The 22,103-nt window shown below is 41.4% G+C and overlaps 1 protein-coding gene across 3 annotated transcripts in view; it reads left to right on the top strand.

Annotated features, from left to right (window-relative positions):
* The window catches only part of ppp1r17 (protein phosphatase 1 regulatory subunit 17), a 94,755-nt gene that overhangs the window by 45,862 nt on the left and 26,790 nt on the right, over window positions 1-22,103 (top strand). For all 3 annotated transcript variants that reach the window (XM_063034230.1, XM_063034161.1, XM_063034083.1), the window contains one exon: window positions 1,602-1,763. In XM_063034230.1, the coding sequence (XP_062890300.1) occupies window positions 1,602-1,763 (162 nt within the window). The remainder of the gene's footprint in view (window positions 1-1,601; window positions 1,764-22,103) is intronic.

Here is a 22,103-nt window from a genome sequence, read left to right as displayed (position 1 = left end):
GCTGGCTGCTCGTTCCATATTCTCACAGCCTTCTGAGTGAAGAAGTTCCTCCTTAAACATTTCACCCTTCACCTTTAACCCATGATCTCTAGTTCTGGTCTTAATCAACCTCAGCGGAAAACCTGTTTGCATTTACCCTATCTATACCCCTCATAATTTTGTATCTCTCTCTCTAATATCCTCTCATTCTCCAGTGCTTCAGGGAGTCTTCTGGAAGCTACTATAAGCCTTTTTATTCTGCAGTACTGTGTACATAAGTATATGGGTAGATTTCAGAACTGAGTGAAGCAGGAAGCATGACTCAGATACATTGTTGATAAGCATGCCTTTGTTGCAAGAAGCAAAATAAAAGAACCTACAAATAGCACACACAAAAAATGCTGGTGAACTCAGCAGGCCAGGCAGCATCTATAGGAAAAGGTACAGTTGATGTTTTGAGCTGAGACCCTCCATCAGGACTAACTCTGAACCTACAAATAGGCTGTGTTTGAAATATTGCTACTTGAGGATTTAGCTGGGTAGTGATCATGTGTTCAGAAAGTAGAGAGCAGGGTTATCAAAGTAGAATTGTGATGATGGCAGGAGGCAGGTATGTTAGTGAGAATGAGAAATATAAGTAAACCCAACCATTTGTCCTGCATTTGGAACGAGTGGAAACGGTACAGAATGAGCAATATCATTAAAGTCGAGAGAAAGAAATAGGGAAGAGATACCCAGAATTATGCAAGAATAGGAAAGTGATCTTCCTTAGAAGGTTAAGGAAGATCAACATGTCACCAAACACACTAACAGACTTCTGCAGATGTATCACAGAACGTATCCTGACTGGTTGCACCATGGTCTGTTGTGGCAGTTTGAATGCACTGGAAGACGAGGAGCTTCAGAGAGTAATGGACTCAGCCCTGTCCCTCATGGGGACATCCCTCCCCACTGACGCTAGTATCTGCTATCTCAAGGGGCCAATGTCTAACATCAAAAATCACCTCCATATGGGCCTTGCCATTTTCTGGCAGAATTATCTTTAGTTCCAATTCTGTTCTTCCTTGTAAAAATTGTTTCATAATTTATGTTTTTTCCTGTGAATGCTGCTTAACTGATGCTATGTACCTGTGATGCTGCTACAACTTAAGTTTCTCGCCGTTTCTGTGAATACATTTGCCTATGGCAATAAACTGAACTCCCATTGGCTTCCATATTGTTTTTGGTGCTGGTTTGGGGATATGACATGTTGATGAAGTGCCATGAAGTACAGGCAAGGTCCCAAACCGCAAATGGGAGATTTTAATACAGCAGTGTCATAGATTTTGGAAGCTGAACAACAAACACATATAATCAAGGACCAGAAGGAATTGAAACTATGCAAACCCCATTTATGCTGGAATATTTCAAAGATAATGGTGCCTTCTCCCACTTGCAAATCAAAATTTTCAGTGGACTTGTTCTCAAACACCAGAATTGTTTGCTGCTGTAAAAGTAATTCTTCTTTTACTGTGAATAAGATTGTCATTAACTTCTTTTAAGCTTGTTTTTAACTTGTGCTTTTGATGATTATCACCTGAACCATTCATGTAAATATATTTCTGCGCATTTCTTCCCGACAGATGATTTTTCAAACCTTTCAGAGCAGCTAGTAAAAACCTGTGAAATAAATGAGGGAATTGAAAAAGATACATCTGAAGACGAGTCAAAGGATATTGAGCTTGAGCAGAAAAAGCCAAGGAGAAAGGACACCCCAGTGCAATATGTCCCACCTCTCATCCCAGGTACCATGGCTCTTGAGTTATTGGCGTTCAGTCTAATCAGCTTCAGAACTGTACTTTGACTCTAATGCAGCTATCTGAGTGTAATTTTAGAGTGCAGAAATTATGCTCTATTCAAAATATTCTGTTCTTCCTGGCAAAATTAAACTGGATTCTTCAGTGCACAAATGTGCTATCAATTTTTGCCAGTATTATGTCAGTTTTCTTATGTTCTCGAGTGTATGTTTACAGACCTGCATCTGATGCTGTCAGTAAGGCCAGGGTACAATAATTTGTCAGTAATAAAATAGGTGTTAATGTGTATTGAAGATGCACATTAGCATTGATTTGTAGACTTTGTAAATCATTATTTTTTCATTTTCTACTTTAATTTCTCCTAGTGTATTAACAACTTTTTTCCAATTTTTATAATGGAATCATATACTTTATACTCTGTTAAAATTGTTAGAAACTGACTGTGACTAGAATCTGTAACTCCCAACAAATAACATGGTCACAATTCAGTCAAGTAAGAAAGTACCCTGCCAGAAACAATCGCTCAAAATATCCCTCCTGTTATCCCAGGTACATTTTGAATCGCAGTATCTGGTAACACCGCTATTTTCATTACTGAAGGAAATTGAGGGAATATTACTGACCAAATATTCTTACAAACAAATTGTGCATGTATTCCTCAATTTCCAACAAATCCGTCAGAGCCATGTTATCTGGATTATTGTCCTCTTGCAACTCAATTGTCACTTTGGGGAAGTTTGGATTGGTTTGGGAGATGACAGTGACCGAGCAGGTAAGAGCATTAAGCCAGTGCTGCCAATCCATGAGTAAATAACAGTAATTAGAACAAATACTTTCCTTCCACAAGCTCTCCATTCTTGATCATCTCAGATTCCAGAACATTACATCTAATGAATACAGAATCTTATCAGAATCAGTATCAAGTTCAATATGTTGCAAAATTTGTTATTTTGTGGCAGCAGTACATTACAATACATAATAATTTTAAAAAACTATAAATTGCATAAATTATCATGAAAAACATATATCATTAAATAAGTAGTGCAAAAAGAAAGCAAAAAAAATTAAAAGAAAAAATAGTGAGGTAGCACAACAGAAAGAGGCTGTAGGGTAGCACAGTCACACTGCAGGCAGTGCAGCTGCCAGTTAGATATTGTTGTCTATGTGGAGTCTGCACATGTCCCCGTGTGCTTCTCCTAGGCCCTCCAGGTTTTTTTACCGTGCCCATGGTCTGCTCTTATCAAATTACGGTATTGCTTTGCACTGTTGTAACTATATGTTATAATTATGTGGTTTTTGTCAGTTTTAGTTTTGGTTTGTCTTGTGTTTCTGTGATATCATACTGGAGGAACATTGTATCATTTCTTAATGCATGCATTACTAAATAATAATAAACGAGGACTGAGTGTCCTCATAATCTAATCTAATCTAATCTTTCCCATATTCCTAAAATGTCCTGATCCTCCCAATGTTGATAGCCAGTAGGAGAATGAGGGTGGTGCAAATGGGCCTGTGTTTGGGAGAACATATTACAGGAACCTGAGTGAAAGAATTCTTGAGATGGCTCAAGAATTTGACTCAGTAGCTACTTTCCATGTCATAAAGAAATAATCACTTTAGGTGAAACCTCTCAAGCTTGCCAAAAACAAAATATCCAGCGAGTAGCTGTTCTGTGGATTTTGTTAAATCCACTCGCTGGATGTATTTTTTGTTTTTGGCACCATTCTTTGCAAATTCCAGAGTCTGTTGTGCATAAAAATCACAGGAGATCAACAGTTTCTGAGATACTCAAATCACTCTGAGTGGCACCAAATTAATTAGCTTGTTTATTTCGGCTTTTTTCGTAAGGATGTGCCGGACGCACTCCGGTGTGCTCCGGCTAGCACTGCATCCCTGGTTCTGAAGCCAGGGCAGAAAACTGCTATTTTTATACAGAATTGGCTTATCAGTTATGAATATTGACCATCTGGAAAATTATATATGCTTGAATTCCTTACTTGCAAGATCAATTGCCATTCATAATGGAAGTATTAATTGCCATTCATAAAGGAGGTATGACAAGTCAATCATACTTCATTCTGATAACTGATGATATCTTGAAGTTAGTAAGACAATTGTCTCTTAATTGTTGGAAGTATTTCACATCCTTCCATTATTCTTATCTTGTTTTCCTTTCCTGTTGCCAAATGGAGCTATCTGTTTATTTTTGGTGATTCATGTACAGTGATATCCAGATTCTCTTGAACAACACCTCGATCACTCAACATTTGAAAAGCATTCTAGTTTCCTATTTATTTGACCAGAGGATAAATCTCCTGTGAACAAAACTAGTTATGAAAATTAATCACACTGAATGTATATTACATTTATTTCCTTGATATTTATTAACAGTAAACAAATCCCATCTGTAATCTTTACGTACGGGTTGGAGGGAGCAAAACCTCTGGTATGGGAAATGCACAAAATATGGGAGGTGATACTTAATGACAGTGACAAATGTCAGATGCATAATTTATTAACAATGGACAAACATTGAAGTGAGATATATTAACATTATTTCTTATAAACATAAATCTGTTAAATTATATTTGGGATGATAATTACTAATAGTACAGTCGTAATAGTTAGGGGGTCAGAAAGGCGATTCTGTGGACACAGGAAAGAAACACGGATGGTAGTTTGCCTCCCAGGTGCCAGGGTCCAGAATGTTTCTGATCGCATCCATGATATGCTGAAGTGGGAAGGGGGACAGCCAGAGGTCATGGTACATATTGGTGCCAACGACATAGGTAGGAAAAGGGAGGAGGTCCTGAAAACAGACTGCAGGGAGTTAGGAAGGAAGTTAAGAAGCAGGACCTCAAAGGTAGTAATCTCGGGATTACTGCATGTGCCACGTGACAGTGATTATAGGAATAGAGTGAGGTGGAGGATAAATTCGTGGCTGAGGGTTTGGGGCAGGGGCAGGGATTCAGATTTCTGCATCATTGGGACCTCTTTTGGGGCAGGTGTGACCTGTGCAAAAAGGACGGGTTGCACTTGAATCTGAGGGGGACCAATATCCTGGCGGGAAGGGTTGCTAAGGCTACTGGGAAGGGTTTAAACTAGAATTGCTTGGGGGTGGGAACTGAACTGAAGAGACAGAGGAAGGGGAAGTTAGCTCAAAAATCGTGAAAGCTTCTAGACAGTGCGAGAGGGAGGATAGGTAGGTGATAGAGAAGGGATGTGCTCAGACTGATGGTTTGAGATGTGTCTATTTTAATGCAAGAATCATCATGAACAAAGTGGATAAGCCGAGAGCATGGATCAGTACTTGGAGCTATGATGTTGTGGCCATTACAGAGACAGATGGCTCAGGGGCAGGAATGGTGACTTAGAGTGCCAGGCTTTAGATGTTTCAGAAAGGACAGGGAGAGAGGCAAAAGTGGTGGGGGTGTGGCACTGTTGATCAGAGATAGTGTCACGACTGCAGAAAAGGAGGAAGTCATGGAGGAATTGTCTACTGAGTCTCTGTGGGTGGAAGTTAGAAACAGGAAGGGGTCAATAACTCTACTGGGTGTTTTTTATAGACCACTCAATAGTAACAGGGACATCGTGGAGCAGATAGGGAGAGAGATTCTGGAACGGTGTAATAATAACAGGGTTGTCGTTGTGGAAGATTTTAATTTCCCCAATGTTCCCTAGAGCAAGGGGTTTAGATGGGGTGGAGTTTGTTAGGTGCGTTCAGTTAGGTGTATTCCTGACACAGTATGTAGATACGCCTACAGGAGGAGAGGCTGTACTTGATCTGCTAATGGGAAATGAACCTGGTCAGGTGTCAGGTCTCTCAGTGGGAGAGCATTTTGGAGATTGTGATCACAATTCTCCTTTACCATAGAATTGGAGAGGGATAGGAACAGCCAAGTTAGGAAAGCGGTTAATTGGAGTAGGGGAAATATAATACTATCTGGCGGGAACTTGGAAGATAAATTGGGAACAGATGTTCTCAGGGAAATGTACGGCAGAGATGTGGCAAATGTTCAGGGGATATTTGTGTGCCGTTCTGAGTAAGTATGTTCCAATGAGACAGGGAAAGGATAGTAGGGTACAGGAACGATAGTATACAAAGGCTGTTGAAAATCTAGTCAAGAAGAAAAGAAAAACTCACTAAAGGTTCAAAAAACTAGGTAATAATAGAGATCAAGAAGATTATAAGGCTAGCAGGAAGAAGCTTAAGAGTGAAATTAGGAGAGCCAGAAGGGGCCATGAGAAGGCCTTGGTGAGCAGGATTAAGGAAAACCCCAAGACATTCTATAAGTATGTGAAGAACAAGAGGATAAGATGTGAGAGAATAGGACCAATCAAGTGTGACAGTGGAAAAGTGTGTATGGAACCGGAGGAGATAGGAGAGGTACTTAATGAATACTTTGCTTCAGTATTCACTACAGAAAAGGACCTTGGCAGTTGTGGGGATGACTTACAGCAGGCTGAAAAGCTTGAGCATGTAGACATTAAGAAAGAGGTTGTGCTGGAGCTTTTGGAAAGCATCAAATTGGATAAGTCACCAGAACCGGATGAGCTATACCCCAGGCTACTGTGGGATGCGAGGAAGGAGGTTGCTGAGCCTCTGGCGATGATCTTTGCATCATCAATGGGGACAGGAGAGGTTTCAGAGGACTTGAAGGTTGCAGATGTTGTTCCCTTATTCAAGAAAGGGAGTAGAGATAGCCCAGGAAATTATAGACCAATAATTCAGTGGTTGGTAAGTTGATGGAGAAGATTCTGAGAGGCAGGATTTATGAACATTTGAAGAGGCATAATATGATTAGGAATAGTCAGCATGGCTTTGTCAAAGGTAGGTTATGCCTTATGCCTGTTTGAATTTTTTGAGGATGTGACTAAACACATTGATGAAGGTAGAGCAGTAGATGTAGTGTACAGTATATAGATTTCAGCAAGGCACTTGATAAGGTACGCCATGCAAGGCTTATTGAGAAAGTAAGGAGGCATGGGATCCAAGGGGACTTTGCTTTGTGGATCCAAAATTGGCTTGCCCATAGAAGGCAAAGAGTGGCTGTAGACAGGTCATATTCTACATGGAGGTTGCTGACCAGTGGTGTGCCTCATGGATCTGTTCTGGGACCGTTTCTCTTCATGATTTTATAAATGACCTGAATGAGGAAATGGAGGGATGGGTTAGTAAATTTGCTGATGACACAAAGGTTGGAGGTGTTGTGGATAGTGTGGAGGGCTGTCAGAGTTTACAGCAGGACATCGATAGGATGCAAAACTGGTCTGAGAAGTGGCAGATGGAGTTCAACCCAGATAAGTGTGAGGTGGTTCATTTTAGTAGGTCAAATATGATGGCAGAATATAGTATTAACGATAAGACTCTTGGCATTGTGGAGGATCAGAGGGATCTTGGGGTCCGTGTCCATACGACACTCAAAGCTGCTACGCAGTTTGACTGTGTGATTAAGAAGGCATACGATGCATTGGCCTTCATCAACCATGGGATTGAGTTCAAGAGCCGAGAGGTAATATTACAGCTATACAAGACCTTGGTCAGACTGCACTTAGAGTACTGTGGTCAGTTCTGGTCATCTCACTACAGGAAGGATGTGTAAACTATAGAAAGGGTGCAGAAGAGATTTATAAGGATGTTGCCTGGATTGGGGAGCATGCCTTATGAGAATAGGTTGATTGAACTTGGCCTTTTCTCCTTGGAGCAACAGAGGATGAGAGGTGACCTGATAGAGGTGTATAAGATGATGAGAGGAATTGATCATGTGGATAGTCAGAGGCTTTTTCCTGGGGCAGAAATGGCTAACATGAGTGGGAACAGTTTTAAGATGCTTGGAAGTAGGAACAGGGGTAAGTTTTTTTTTTTTTTTTTTTACACAGAGTGGTGAGTGCATGGAATGAGCTGCCGGTGATGGTCATGGAGGCAGATACGATAGGGTCTTTTAAAAGACTCCTGGACAAATCCATGGAGCTTAGAAAAATAGAGGGCTATGTGTAATTCTAGGTTATTTCTAAAGTAAGTACATATTTGGCACAGCATTATGGGCCAAAGGGCCTGTATTGTGCAGTCAGTTTTGTATGTTTCTATGTTACAAATCACAGTTGATTAAATTTTCAACATAGAATAAATCAAAGATGTGAGCTTTATGGCAATCCACTTGAAGGCTTGAGGTGTTTCTTGCAATGAACTATCATTGGTGTGAGATTTTTCAATGATGAAAAATTCCCAGGGGTGAGATTTGTTAATGGTATGAAAACTCCAGATGTGAAATTTACTAACAGTGAACAAATCACATCTTTGAGATCTATCAGCAGGGAACAAACTGAATGTGTGAGGTACTGTATGTACCTACCTCACAATGAAAACAAATCCCTGATGTGAAATTTAATAGAAGTAGGTAAATCTCAAAAATGTGATTTATTAACAGGTGACAAGTCCAAGAAGAAAGTTTGACAATAGTTAATAAATCCCAGAAATAGGAATTAGTAATATGTAACAAATCATTTTTGTCAAAGTTATTTACAAAGTACAGAAGTGTAAGATTATATGTCTAACAGTGAACCAACTGTATTTTTTAAATTCACCACCATTTAAATCAAGGGTGTGAACTTTATTAACAATAAAGATGTTACAGATATAGGTTTGAGATTTACTAACACTGAATATTTGAATCTGTGGGGTTTCTTGATAGTGAGCAAATGTATCTGAACATGCATTATATTTATTAAGGTCAGATGACTTCCAGATGTGCAGGGTAATAACACTGAACAAATCTCCAATGTGTGAGTATCAATTAAAAAAGGACTAGGTTTGAGATTTTCTAACAGCGTGCAAATTCCACATATGAGATTTATTAGCAGTGGAGAAAACTGAATATGCAAAGTTTAGAGTGAAAAGTGTTTCTGGATATGTACCATGTGTTATATTCACTAAGGTAAGATAAATTCCAAACTTGTGTGTTTTATTAACATTCAACAATTCTCCAATTTGTGCTTTATCAAGAATGATCAAATCCCAGCTGTGAAATTTATTAATAATGTACAGAATAACATCAATTGTCACACTTTCAGTAATAAGAGAAAATTAACACCTGGATCTGATTAAATTATATCAAGCAAGTTCCAGATGTGTCAGGGTCAATCACATCAGACAGATTCTAGCTGAGTGATTTGATAACAGTGAACAAACAGCAAGTGTTACTTTTGTTTTAAATAGATGCCAAGGCTAGGTGTGAGATTTATTGAAAGACAAAATAAAAATCAGAACAACACACACAAAATGTTGGAGGAATTCAGCAGGTCAGGCAGCATCCATGGAAAGGAATAAAGAGTTGATGTTTTGAGCCAAGATCCTTCATCAGGACTGCAAAGGAAGGGGGAAGAAACCAAATACAGCTGGGTCTGGAAGACAGTTGAGACCAAAACATTAAATATATTCATGAAGACATTAAGTATAGTATGGGAGCAAATAAGAAAAAACAGCTGGAAGTACTCAGCAGATCAAACAGCATTTGTGGAGGCAAAGGGTTATTAACATTTCAGCCCATGCCATCAGGGCTGAAAGTGGAGACGCAAGAGATCTGGTATGAAGGGGTGAGGCTAGGGCTGGAACCAGGGAGCTGGGAGATCATGAGTAGGTGAAAGCAGGAAGATGGGAAAGAGCAACAAGGGAATTTGGAGACAGAGGCTGGTGAGTGATAGGTAAGAGAAAATAATAATCACAGGACAGGTGGGGATGGGAGGGAGGCTGGAAGTTGATGTGAAATTAAATTAGTGATGATGGGCAGATGGAACCATGGGAGGGATGGAAGAGAGGGTAAGCTGAAGCAGAAGAAACCCCTGTAGGTATGTGTGTGATAGGCAAAGTGGAAAGTGTCACAATGGGGCATTGGGAATGGACCCAAATGCAAGACACAGACACTGAAGTACAAGGAACAGGACTTGACGAGAGTAGGGACGTGACAGGGTACAGGCAAGGAGCAGGGACAAGAATGCAGAATTGGGCTAGGGAAAGCGAGACCAGGACTAGGAACCATGGACGAGGAGACAAGGCTTGGACTCCGAGCCCGAGACTGAACAAGAACCCAGAACCTGGGTCTTGCCTCGGAACCCAAAATCAGGCAAGGACATGACATGGCTTCCAGACAGGACGGGGCAGGGTCCTAGAGGCCTGAGCTTGGAGGCAGGCTGGGGTCCTGGCTCTTGAACTTAGCTGCAGCCTGGGGCCTCGGGGCGAGGGCCTGGCTGCAGCCTAGCTGCGGGATCCTCGGGGCTTGGGCTCTTGGAGCTCACAGAGAGACTGGGAATTGAACATTAACATAGAGCCAGGACTTATCCTTTGACAAGCCCGGACTCATCTTTAACACAACGCTAACATGAGACAGGACAGAAGATTGACATTGAGCCAGGACTTATCCTAAGACAAGCCGGGACTCAACTTCATCTCTATACCAAGGTGGGACAGGTCCCTCCATCAGGTAACGGCAGAACGGCCAGACTTACTCAACAGAGGCAAGGACAAGACAAGACAAGACCCCCTGCAGGGCAACAGTAGAACAGCCTGACTTATCCCACAGAGGCAAGGGCAAGACAAGACAGGACAGATCCCCACAGGGCAACAGCAGAACAGCCTGGCTTACCCCACAGAGGCAAGGACAAGAAGAGACAACACCAAAGAACAACAATCAGTTCCATCTCTGCTCCAGGGTAGCTCCGAGTCTCAGTTCAGGGTGCAACCTCAGCTGGCTACGGAAACAGCCAGATCCCTACCTACCTCAGAGTAGCTGGCAGCCACTCAGCTGGCCCAGGAAACAGCCGAATTCATACCGCAAAGACAGCTTCCGACTACTGACAGCAAGGCTCCATGAGGGAATGGCTCCCCAATGCAGCCTAAAGATGGCAATTGGCTGCTCTAGCCTTCCCAGGGGCAGGTTATTCCTAGGGGATCTTAACAAGACAAACCAACAGCCCACACTCAACCTCAAGGCTACTTATATTCCAAGCCCAAAGATGGGAATCAGGTGTCTATGATTAACTCAACCAAACGAGGGACAGCTGGAAGACCCGGAGTCCTGAGTCCACGGACCAGACCGTAAATCATAATGCGGACTTCACGGACCCGACCATGACAGAAAGGTAAACAAAGGGAGAGAGATCCTCGGTGGATGGGAAGGAGTGGGAAAGGAGCACAGGAAATGGATCACCTGAAATTGAAAAAGTCAGTGACCATACCAAGGGCTGTCCAGTTGGAACATCGGGTACTGTTCGTCCATCTTAAGTTCCGTCACACCCTGGGAATGGAGAAGGCTGAGATCCATGTGGGAATACAACCGTACTGCTGTAGGAGGTACCTAATAAACTGGCCACTGAGTATATCAGAATGCACAGATTGATGGTGTTAGGTCTACCAAAAGTGAACAAAACTCAATGATTGGGGTTATTTATAGGGAAGAAACCTCAAAGATAAGTTTTATTAACAGCCAGAAATTCCTAGATGTGAGATTTGTCAATAGATAATAAATACTAGGCATAACAATTAGTAATTGGATAAATTACTTGTGAAAACTTTGGGATTTATTAACAATAGGTAATGTTAAATTTAATAACAGTAAACAATATTTTTTATTTGATTTAATTAGATCAAGAAGCTCCCGATCGTGTCTGATTTATAAATGCTGAATAAATTCCAGGGATGTGGTTAGTAAACAGCTGACAATCATCTGAAGTGACATTTAAAATAGAGGGGAAGCCCAGGGTGTAATATTTATTAACAGTCAACATATATCAAGGGTTAGATTTAACAATTGAAAAAAAAAATCACACAAATGAGATTTATTAACAGAGAGATAAACTGTGGGAGTTATCAACAATGACAAATCCCAGGTATGAGAATTATTAAAGTGAACAAATCATAATTGTCAAAATTATTAAAACAGATAAACTTATATGTGAGATGAATTACTAGTGGACCAATGTTGAATTTGAGATGTATTAACAGTGCATAATTTGAAGATGTGAGATTAACAGTTATCAGAACTCAGGTGTGAGATTTATTAGCAATGAAATCAAACAGCTGAGAGTTTAACAGTGAGGTATTCCAATGTATGACAATAATGTTCAGTGACAGTGAAAGAGGAGATACTGCAGGTCTGGCAACACATAAAGGTGGATGTATTCCCAGAGCCTGAATCGGTGAATCCTAGGTGATAAGGGATGCATGGGAGAAGTGTCCTGCGACTCTGACAGGCATTTTTGTGTCTTTTTCAGTCACAGGTGAGGCAATAGAAGACTGGAAGATTACTGATGTTGTGTCTTTAGGGATAAGCCTGGGAACTACAGGCTGGTAAACCTTACATCTTTATGGGAAAATTATTGGAAGTGATACTGAGAGAGAGAATTTAATTGCATTTGGAAAGGCAAGGACTGATTAGGGATAGTCACGTCAGCATGGCTTTGTGCAAGAGAGGTCATGCCCCAGAAATTTGGTTAATATACTTGAAGAAGTGGCTGAAAGGTTTGATGAAGTCAAGGCAGAAGACTTAGTCTATATGTATTTTAGCAAGGCATTTGATAAGATCTTAAGTGGTCAGCTGGTCTAGTAGGTTCAAATTGTGAGGTCGAGGATGAATTAGCCATTTGGATACAAAATTGGCTTAGTGGAAGGGGACATATGGTGGCATTGGAGGGTTGGTGTTCGGAGTAGAGGGTTGTGACTTGCAACAAGAAATACTTCATGCTGCATCCCCTTTGCTTTCAGATATATACAGTTGATGAATGATTTGGATAAGAATTTAGGCATCAAGTTCAGTACATTTGAGGATAACAACGAAATAGCTGGTATCTGGAGCAAGCTGCTGGAGGACATGGTAGAGACAGGAACAATAACAACATTTACGGAGCAGCTTGACTGGTACCTAAATGAACAGATATCGAAGAATGTGGGATGAACACAGATGGGTGGGATTAGTATAAATAGGCCAGGGGGTTGGTATAGCTGGGATGGACCAAAGGGCCTATTTCTCAGCTGCACGACTCTTTGATTCTAAAGGTATCTGAACAATTATCATATGTCATATCTATTAGGAAAGAATACATCAAAAATCCAAAGGCATACTGGATGGTCATTGTAAATTACCCCATGATTAGGCTAGGATAAAAACAGGGCATTGCTGGGCAGTGTGGCTCACAGGGCTGGAAGGGCCCATTCCGCGTGGTATCGCAGTAAACAAATAAAATAAATGTGTGATTTATTAATGTTGAACAAAGCCTCATGTAGTTTTTGTCAGTTAGGAAATCCTACATATTCCAGATTTATTAATAGTGAACAAATCCTAAGTGTGAAATTGATTGGCAGTGGAGGAGTCACAAGGCAAAATAAATAATAATGAACAAATCACAGGTGTCAAGGCATGATAACAGTGATCAGGTCACAGATATGAGATATTTGTAGGCAAATTATAGGTCTGAGAATTATAAACAATGAACAAATAAAGATTGAAACTGGAAAGAGACCAATGTCCTCGTCAGGAGTTTTGTTAATGTTGCTCACTAAGGTTTTAACTAATTTGGCGGGGGTCGAAAGCTCAGTAAATGTGGCAGGTGGTCAGATTGACTTGAATGTAAAGGATAAAGCAGACAAATCTAGTGAGCAGAGCAAGCAGAGGGAAGTTAGAGGACATGCTGGGGGTGGTAGGTTCATCCTGATCTACCCTAATTCAAGGAGTCTTAAAGCAAATCAGATGGTCTTATATCATTGATCAGCACATGGAATTACAATATTATTGCAATCATAGAACTATGGGCAGGATGTTCTGAGATATAGAAGTTTCAGGTGTGAGAGAGGAGGGGAAGTGAAGCTTCTGGTTGGGGGAAGAACAGCACAACAATATCCTGCAGGGTATGTCCAATGAGGCCAAATGGGTTGGATCTAGGTAGAAGAGTGGGGTGATTGTTTTGCTGAGATTATTGGGAGGTACTCTCGGCCTCCCAATAATCAGAGGGAATTAGAGGGACAGATATGTAAGCAAGTCACAGAAAGGTGTAAGAGTAATATGTAAAATCAATAAAAGCAATAAAGTAATAGTGAAGATATTAATTTTCACAATACATGCAATCCATATAGCAATTTAAGCAATGGAAATTTACCTTACAGAATTCACAAATCATTACCCAAAAATTGAAATATGCAGTAAAATTCTCTCCCACAGAATCTGTAGGGAAAAAAGTAAATAACTAAACACAATGTTTTCTTTTTCAATTCATGTTTTTATCACATGCACAGATGTTATGGCTTTGCATAATGGAAAATCATAGAAGTAACAATTTTCTAAAAGCTCTATCCTACCGTAATGTGTGATCATCTATATTCACTGGGATTGCCTTAGTGCAATAGTCTTAGATGGGTTAGAATTTGTTAACTGCATCCAGGCTAGGTTTTGAGACTCTATTTTGGAAGGCACTGTACTTGATCTCATATTGGGAAATGTCATTTGAAGTACTTTGGAAATAATGACCACAGTTATCTAAATTTCAACATAGTTGTGGAAAGTAATAATGTTTCTTCCCAAGTTGAGTTTCAAAATCAGATTTCAATAGCACAAGACAGAACTTGGGCTAAATTAAGAGCAGATGCTTGTTGGTAAATGAACATCAGACAAGTTGGAATCCCCTAAAAGAGAGGTAGCAAGAATTCAGGGCAGTACATTTTGGTTAGGGTACAAACAAAAATATCAAGATCAGGTGTAAGAAATGAAGCATATTACCAGTATAGACAACTACAATCAAATGAGTCTCTTGAAAATGTAGGATAGGAATTCAGAGGACAAAAAGAGTCCATGAAATATCCTCGGTGGGTGAGATCAGACAGAATCCTCAGAATCAGAATCAGAATCAGGTTTATTATCACCGGCATGTGATGTAAAATTTGTGAACTTAGTAGCAGCAGTTCAATGCAATACATAATCTATCAGAGAGGAAAAAATTAAAACAATAATAAACAAACAAGTAAATCAGTTACGTATATTGAATAGATTTTTTAAAATGTGCAAAAACAGAAATACTGCATGTTAGAAAAAAGTGAGGTAGTGTCCAAAGCTTCAATGTCCATTTAGGAATCGGATGGCAGAGGGGAAGAAGCTGTTCCTGAATCACTGAGTGTGTGCCTTCAGGTTTCTGTACCTCCTACCTGATGGTAACAGTGAGAAAAGGGCATACCCTGGGTGCTGGAGGTCCTTAATAATGGATGCTACCTTTCTGAGACACCGCTCCCTAAAGATATCCTGGGTACTTTGAAGGCTAGTGCCCAAGATGGAACTGACTAGATTTACAACCCTCTGCAGCTTCTTTCGGTCTGGTGCAGAAGACACCCCCCCCCCACCCCCCATACCAGACAGTGATGCAGCCTGTCAGAATGCTCTCCATGGTACACCTGTAGAAGTGTTTGAGTGTATTTGTTGACATACCATATCTCTTCAAACTCCTAATGAAGTATAGCCACTGGCTTGCCTTCTTTATAACTGCATCGATATGTTGGGAACAGGTTAGATCATCAGAGATCTTGACACACAGGAAATTGAAGCTGCTCACTCTCTCCACTTCAGATCCCTCTATGAGGATTGGTATGTGTTCCTTCGTCTTACCCTTCCTGAAGTCCACAATCAGCTCTTTCGTCTTGCTGATGTTAAGTGCCAGGTTGTTGCTGCAGTACTGTTCCACTAGTTGGCATATCTCACTCCTGTACACCCTCTCGTCACCACCTGAGATTCTACCAACAATGGTTATATCATCAGCAAATTTATAGATAGTGTTTGAGCTATGCCTAGCCACACAGTCATGTGTATATACAGAGTAGAGCAGTGGTCTAAGCACACACCCCTGAGGTGCACCAGTGTTGATCGTCAGCGAGGAGGATATGTTATCACCAATCCGCACAGATTGTGGTCTTCCGGTTAGGAAGTCGAGGATCCAGTTGCAGAGGACGATACAGAGACCCAGGTTCTGCAACGTCTCAATCAGGATTGTGGGAATGATGGTATTCGTTCATTAAGTATATTAGGTGCAAGGAAAGGGTGGATCTCCTTAGAAAGCAATGGGGTAATCTATGTATGGAATCAGAGGTTGTTGGCCTAAAGGTATATTTAATAATCATAATAATACTAACATTAATACTACTACTACTACTACTAATAATAATAATCAATAGTTCATTGATCCCGAGTGGGAAATTCTTTCGTTACAGCAGTAACATTTAACAACACACCTAGCAGTGTGCAGACTTAATAATAATAAAGTACAGAATAATAATATACACAGTAATAATGTACCAATGTGCAATAATAATGTACGAAATAATAAAACAGAGACTATAGTACTATGATGTGTGTTCTCCTGTCACACACAGATGAACTGTTGTATACGCTTATTGCATTTGATAGGAAAGATTTTTTGTAATGATCCTTGTGACAGTGGAGCTGAATGAGTCAGTTCGAAAGGGTGCTCCACTGCTTATTCAGTAGGTCATGGAAAGGATATGCCAGATTGTCCATAGTGGATATTAGTTTGTTTAGTGACTTCCTCTCCACCAGTAACTCAAAAGTCCGGGTTGTAGCCAAGGATGGATCCAATATTTTTTGATGAGTTTGTTTAGTCTCTGCATCACCAGCACCAATGCTGCTCCCCCAACATAAAGCAGCAAAGTAGAGTGCACTCACTACAGCAGACTGATGAAAGATCTCCAGCATCCTGCTACACACACTGAAGGATCTCAGTTTCATTGGAAAATAGAGTCTGCTCATCCCTTTCTTGTAAACGGCCTTGGTGCTGGTTTTTCAGTCAAGCCCTCAGTATTCACCATGGAGAAGGACAGGGAAAATACTAAATTCTGGGAGGAGTTGTGACTCCAAACCATGTCAATACTAAGAAAATGTAGGTGTTTGCTGTCTTGGAGTGCATAAAGATCAGTTAGTCCTCAAGGGCAAGCTAATTGCAAAGATCTAGATCACAAGGGAACAAGTATTACAGAAGCTCATATGGCCAAAGATGGACGACACAATAGTGTGACCCAAGGGATTTAGAGGAAGAGGCTGCAGAGGTAGTGAGTCTATTTTGGGAAAGTTTCAGAACTCTCAAAATTCAGAGAGTATCAGAGGATTGGAAAACAGCCAGTTCAAAAAGAGAAGAGAGAAAGCAAAGAACTATAGGTCAGTTAACTTAACATCTATCATTGACAAGATACTAAAGTCAATAATCAAAGAGGCAAGAATTAATTATTTGGGAATGCAGAACATAATCAAGCCTAGTTAATGATATTTCTTGAAAGGTAAGTCAGACTTGATAAATTTGCTCTTTGAAGATGTGACAAGGAGAATTTACGAAGTGTAACCTGTTGATGTAGTGTAGCTAGATTCCTAAAAGATGTGATATAAAAGGCTAGTGCATAAATTAAGAGCTCAGAGAATTGGAGGAAGTGTATTAGCATGAGGAAAAACTTTTTCACTCAGAGAGTGGTGGATATATGGAATGCTCTGCCCCAGAAGGCTGTGGAGGCCAAGTCTCTGGATGCTTTCAAAAAAGAGATGGATAGAGTTCTTAAAGATAGTGGAATCAAAGGTTATGGGGATAAGTCAGGAACTGGATACTGATGGTGGATGATCAACCATGATCACAGTGAATGGCGGTGCTGGCTCGAAGGGCCGAATGGCCTACACCTGCACCTATTGTCTATTGAATTGAAAGCCAGCTGTCACATAGAAAAAAATAGAGAGTTGGAATAAATGGATCCTTTTTCAGGCTGGAGGGAAGTACTGTAACCAGTGGACTACCATAGGTACCTGTTCTTGGCCCTCAAGTTTTCACTATATATACCAATGAACTGAAGATGAGTTGAAATAAAAGGGCTCCAAGTTTGCTCAATGATACAGTGAAGATGATGATGATGATGATGATGATGATGTCGAGTCAGGCCTGAGAGGCCAGCGTCGGGCATTTTCATGCCTTACAAGGCACGGATCGGAAGGCTATGTGGTGCGCCACCCCTTGCACAGACATTTCGCAATACAGTATGTCTCTTTATTTTACGAGGTCGAGTTGCAAGCTCAACACTCAACCCGGCATGGATGAAAAGCGTATTCGGGAACGGCCCGACTGGACTCAAACCCTGGAACCTCCGTTCCGGAATCCGGCGCTGATGTCACTGCGCCACCAGCCAACCTAATGATACAATAATAGGTAGAAAGGCATGTTTGCAGAAGACAGTGTGATTCTGCAACATGATATTGACAGATTGAGTGACTGGGCAAAACCCTGGCAAATTAAGTTTAATGTGGGGAAGTGGGAACTCATGGACTCTAGAATCAAAAAGTGAATTATTATCAAAATGCAAATAAGTTAAGGTTAGAGGGATCCAGATTTCTAACATGTGAATCTCAAAAAGTTAGTTGGCTGGTTGATCAAGTAGTATGTTGACTGTTATTGCAAAGGAGTTGGAGTTTAAGAATAGGGAAGTTTTGTTGCAATTGTACAGGTGTTGGTGATGACACATTTGGAAAACTGCGTACAGTTTTTTCTCCCTTACCTAAAGAAAGAGTAGTAACATTGGAAGTGGCCTGAAGGAGATTCACCAGAATAATTCCTGGGATGCCAAGGCTGTCCTATCAAAAGAGCTTGGGTCTGTATTCCTTGGAGTTCAGAAGAATAAGCAGTAAACTTATTCAGACATATAACATCCATAGAGGGTTTGACAGGGGAGATGTTGATGTGTTGCCAATAGTGGGAGAGTCACGAAAAGAGACATAGCTATAAAACAAGTGGCCAGTCATTTAAAACTAAAGTGTGTAGAAATTTATTTTCTCAGAAATGAATCTCAAACCCTATTAACTCTCCCTGTCACACCTTCAAGGTGCTTGAGCAAATTTATCAGTTCCAAAGATGAGTTAGAGTAGATTGTTATTTATATTTAAGGTGAAGATAGATAAATATTTGAAAAGTTGAGAAATTGAAGGTTATGGGGAACCAGGAGAGAAGAGGAATCGAGGCCATCACAGATCATATTGAATTGAGAGCCTCCTACTCCTGTTTTCACTTGTTCTTGTGAAGGTTATCTAAGGACATAACATCAGGTGCCAAGATGGATGCAGCTTTGGTGTATGGAATTTATCCTGACTATTGGGAAATGTGAAGGAGGCTTGACCCAAACACAGAGCAGAGAAGATAATTTAGTAGTGAGTGACAACTTTAATAATAAACTGCAAAATAACAAGGAGCTACAAAACAAGACCGAACAGTTCAGTTCGGTTTTTGTTTATTGTCATTTAGAAATGCATGTATTAAAAAATGATACAATGTTCCTCCAGAATGATCTCACAAGAAAACACAGGACAAACCAAGACTAAAACTGACAAAACCACATAATTTTAACATATAGTTACAACAGTGCAAAGCAGTACCATAATTTGATAAAGAGCAGACCATGGGCACGGTAAAAAAGTCTCAAAGTCCCGATAGACTCATCATCCCACGCAGGTGGCAGAAGGGAGGAACTCTCCCTGCCACGAACCTCCAAGCGCCGCCAACTCGCCGAGGCAGCACCTTTGGAAGCACCCGACTGCAGCGGACTCTGAGTCTGTCCGAAAACTTTGAGCCTCTGGCCAGCCCCTCCGACACAGCCTCTCTGAGCACCATCCTCTGCCAAGCGCTTCGACCCCGCCCCAGCCGCGGAGCAACAAGCAAGCGGAGGACTCGGGGCCTTCTCCTCTGGAGATTCTGGACCACACAGTAGCAGCAGCAGCAAAGCAGGCATTTCCGAAGTTTCACCAGATGTTCCTCAGTGCTCTCACGTCCGTCTCCATCAAATCAGGATTGTGCATGGCATCCTACTTGACAAATAACAGGCATCACCACCGGAGTGGCCGCTGAGAGTTGCGTTGCGCCACTGTCTTCCCTCCCAGGATTGTAACAGATAGTTAACACGACAAGGCAACGAGGTAACTGAAGGCTAGGAGCAAATGGTTGAGGCTGGCTGGTTCGAATAAGTGAGCAAGAACAATACCTGACAGCTGGGATTAAATAGGCTGCAGGTGATGATTTGGGAATGAGTGCCAGGTGACTCCCGTTAGCTGGATGGAGAATGGGAGGAGCTTGCAAGTGTAAACCTGTCAGGAACACTTGGATTACTGTGCTCAGTTCTGGTCGCCTCACTATAGGAAGGATGTGGAAGCCATAGAAAGGGTACAGAGCAGATTTACAAGGATATTCCTGGATTGGGGAGCATGCCTTATGAGAATAGCTTGAGTGAACTTGGCCTTTTCTCCTTGGAGCGATGGAGGATGAGAGGTGACCTGATAGAGGCGTATAAGATGAGGAGAGGCATTGATTGTGTGGAAAGTCAGAGGCTTTTTCCCAGGGCTGAAATGGTTGCCACAAGAGGACACAGGTTTAAGGTGCTGGGGAGCAGGTACAGAGGAGATGTCAGGAGTAAGATTTTTACGCAGGGAGTGGTGAGTGCGTGGAATTGGCTGCTGGCAACGGTGGTGGAAGCGGATACGATAGGGTCTTTTGAGAGACTTTTAGATAGGTAGAACCATAGAACCATAGAAACTACAGCACAGAAACAGGCCCTTTGGCCCTTCTTGGCTGTGCCGAACCATTTTCTGCCTAGTCCCACTGACCTGCACACGGACCATATCCCTCCATACACCTCCCATCCATGTATCTGTCCAATTTATTCTAAAATGTTAAAAAAGAACCCGCATTTACCACCTTGTCTGGCAGCTCATTCCATACTCCCACCACTCTCTGTGTGAAGAACCCCCCCTAATGTTCCCTTTAAACATTTCCCCCCTCACCCTTTACCCATGTCCTCTGGTTTTTTTCTCCCCTTGCCTCAGTGGAAAAAGCCTGCTTGCATTCACTCTATCTATACCCATCATAATTTTATATACCTCTATCAAATCTCCCCTCATTCTTCTATGCTCCAGGGAATAAAGTCCTGACCTATTCAACCTTTCCCTGTAACTGAGTTTCTCAAGTCCCGGCAACATCCTTGTAAACCTTCTCCGCACTCTTTCAACCTTATTTATATCCTTCCTGTAATTTGGTGACCAAAACTGAACACAATACTCCAGATTCTGCCTCACCAATGCCTTATACAACCTCATCATAACATTCCAGCTCTTATACTCAATACTTTGATTAATAAAAGCCAATGTACCAAAAGCTCTCTTTACTACCCTATCTACCTGTGACGCCACTTTTAGGGAATTTTGTATCTGTATTCCCAGATCCCTCTGTTCTACTGCACTCTTCAGTGCTTTACCATTAACCCTGTATTTTCTACCTTGGTTTGTACGTCCAACGTGCAATACCTCACACTTGTCAGTATGAAACTCCATCTGCCATTTTTCAGCCCATTTTTCCAGCTGGTCCAAGTCCCTCTGCAGGCTCTGAAAACCTTCCTCACTGTCTACTACACCTCCAATCTTTGTATCATCAGCAAACTTGCTGATCCAATTTACCACATTATCATCCAGATCATTGATATAGATGACGAATAACAATGGACCCAGCACTGATCCCTGTGGCACACCACTTGTCACAGGCCTCCACTCAGAGAAGCAATTTTCTACCACCATTCTCTGGCTTCTTCCATCGAGCCAATGTCCAATCCAATTTACTACCTCTCCATATATACCTAGCAACTGAATTTTCCTAACTAACCTCCCATGCGGGATCTTGTCAAAGGCCTTACTGAAGTCCATGTAGACAATATCCACTGGTTCCCTTCATCCACTTTCTTGGTAACCTCCTCGAAAAACTCCAACAGATTGGTCAAACATGACCTACCACGCACAAAGCCATGTTGACTCTCCCTAATAAGCCCCTGTCTATCCAAATGCTTGTAGAGTCTGTCTCTTAGCACTCCCTCCAATAACTTACCTACTACTGACGTTAAACTCACCGGCCTATAATTTCCTGGATTACTTTTCGATCCTTTTTTAAACAACGGAACAGCATGAGCCACTCTCCAATCCTCCGGCACTTCACCCGTAGACAGCGACATTTTAAATATTTCTGCTAGGGCCCCCGCAATTTCAACACTAGTCTCCTTCAAGGTCCGAGTGAACACCCTGTCAGGTCCCGGGAATTTATCCACTTTAATTTTCCTCAAGACAGCAAGCACCTCCTCCTTTTCAATCTGTACAGTTGCCATGGTCTCACTACTTGATTCCCTCAATTCCATAGATTTCATGCCAGCTTCCTTAGTAAATACAGACGCAAAAAACCTGTTTAAGATCTCCCCCATTTCCTTTGGTTCCGCACAAAGCCGACCACTCT

This window comes from Mobula hypostoma, chromosome 1, assembly GCF_963921235.1.
Source record: "Mobula hypostoma chromosome 1, sMobHyp1.1, whole genome shotgun sequence".
Taxonomy (NCBI): domain Eukaryota; kingdom Metazoa; phylum Chordata; class Chondrichthyes; order Myliobatiformes; family Myliobatidae; genus Mobula; species Mobula hypostoma.
The sequence above is the reverse complement of the archived record's forward strand: the minus strand, read 5'-3'. Positions and strand labels throughout refer to the sequence as shown.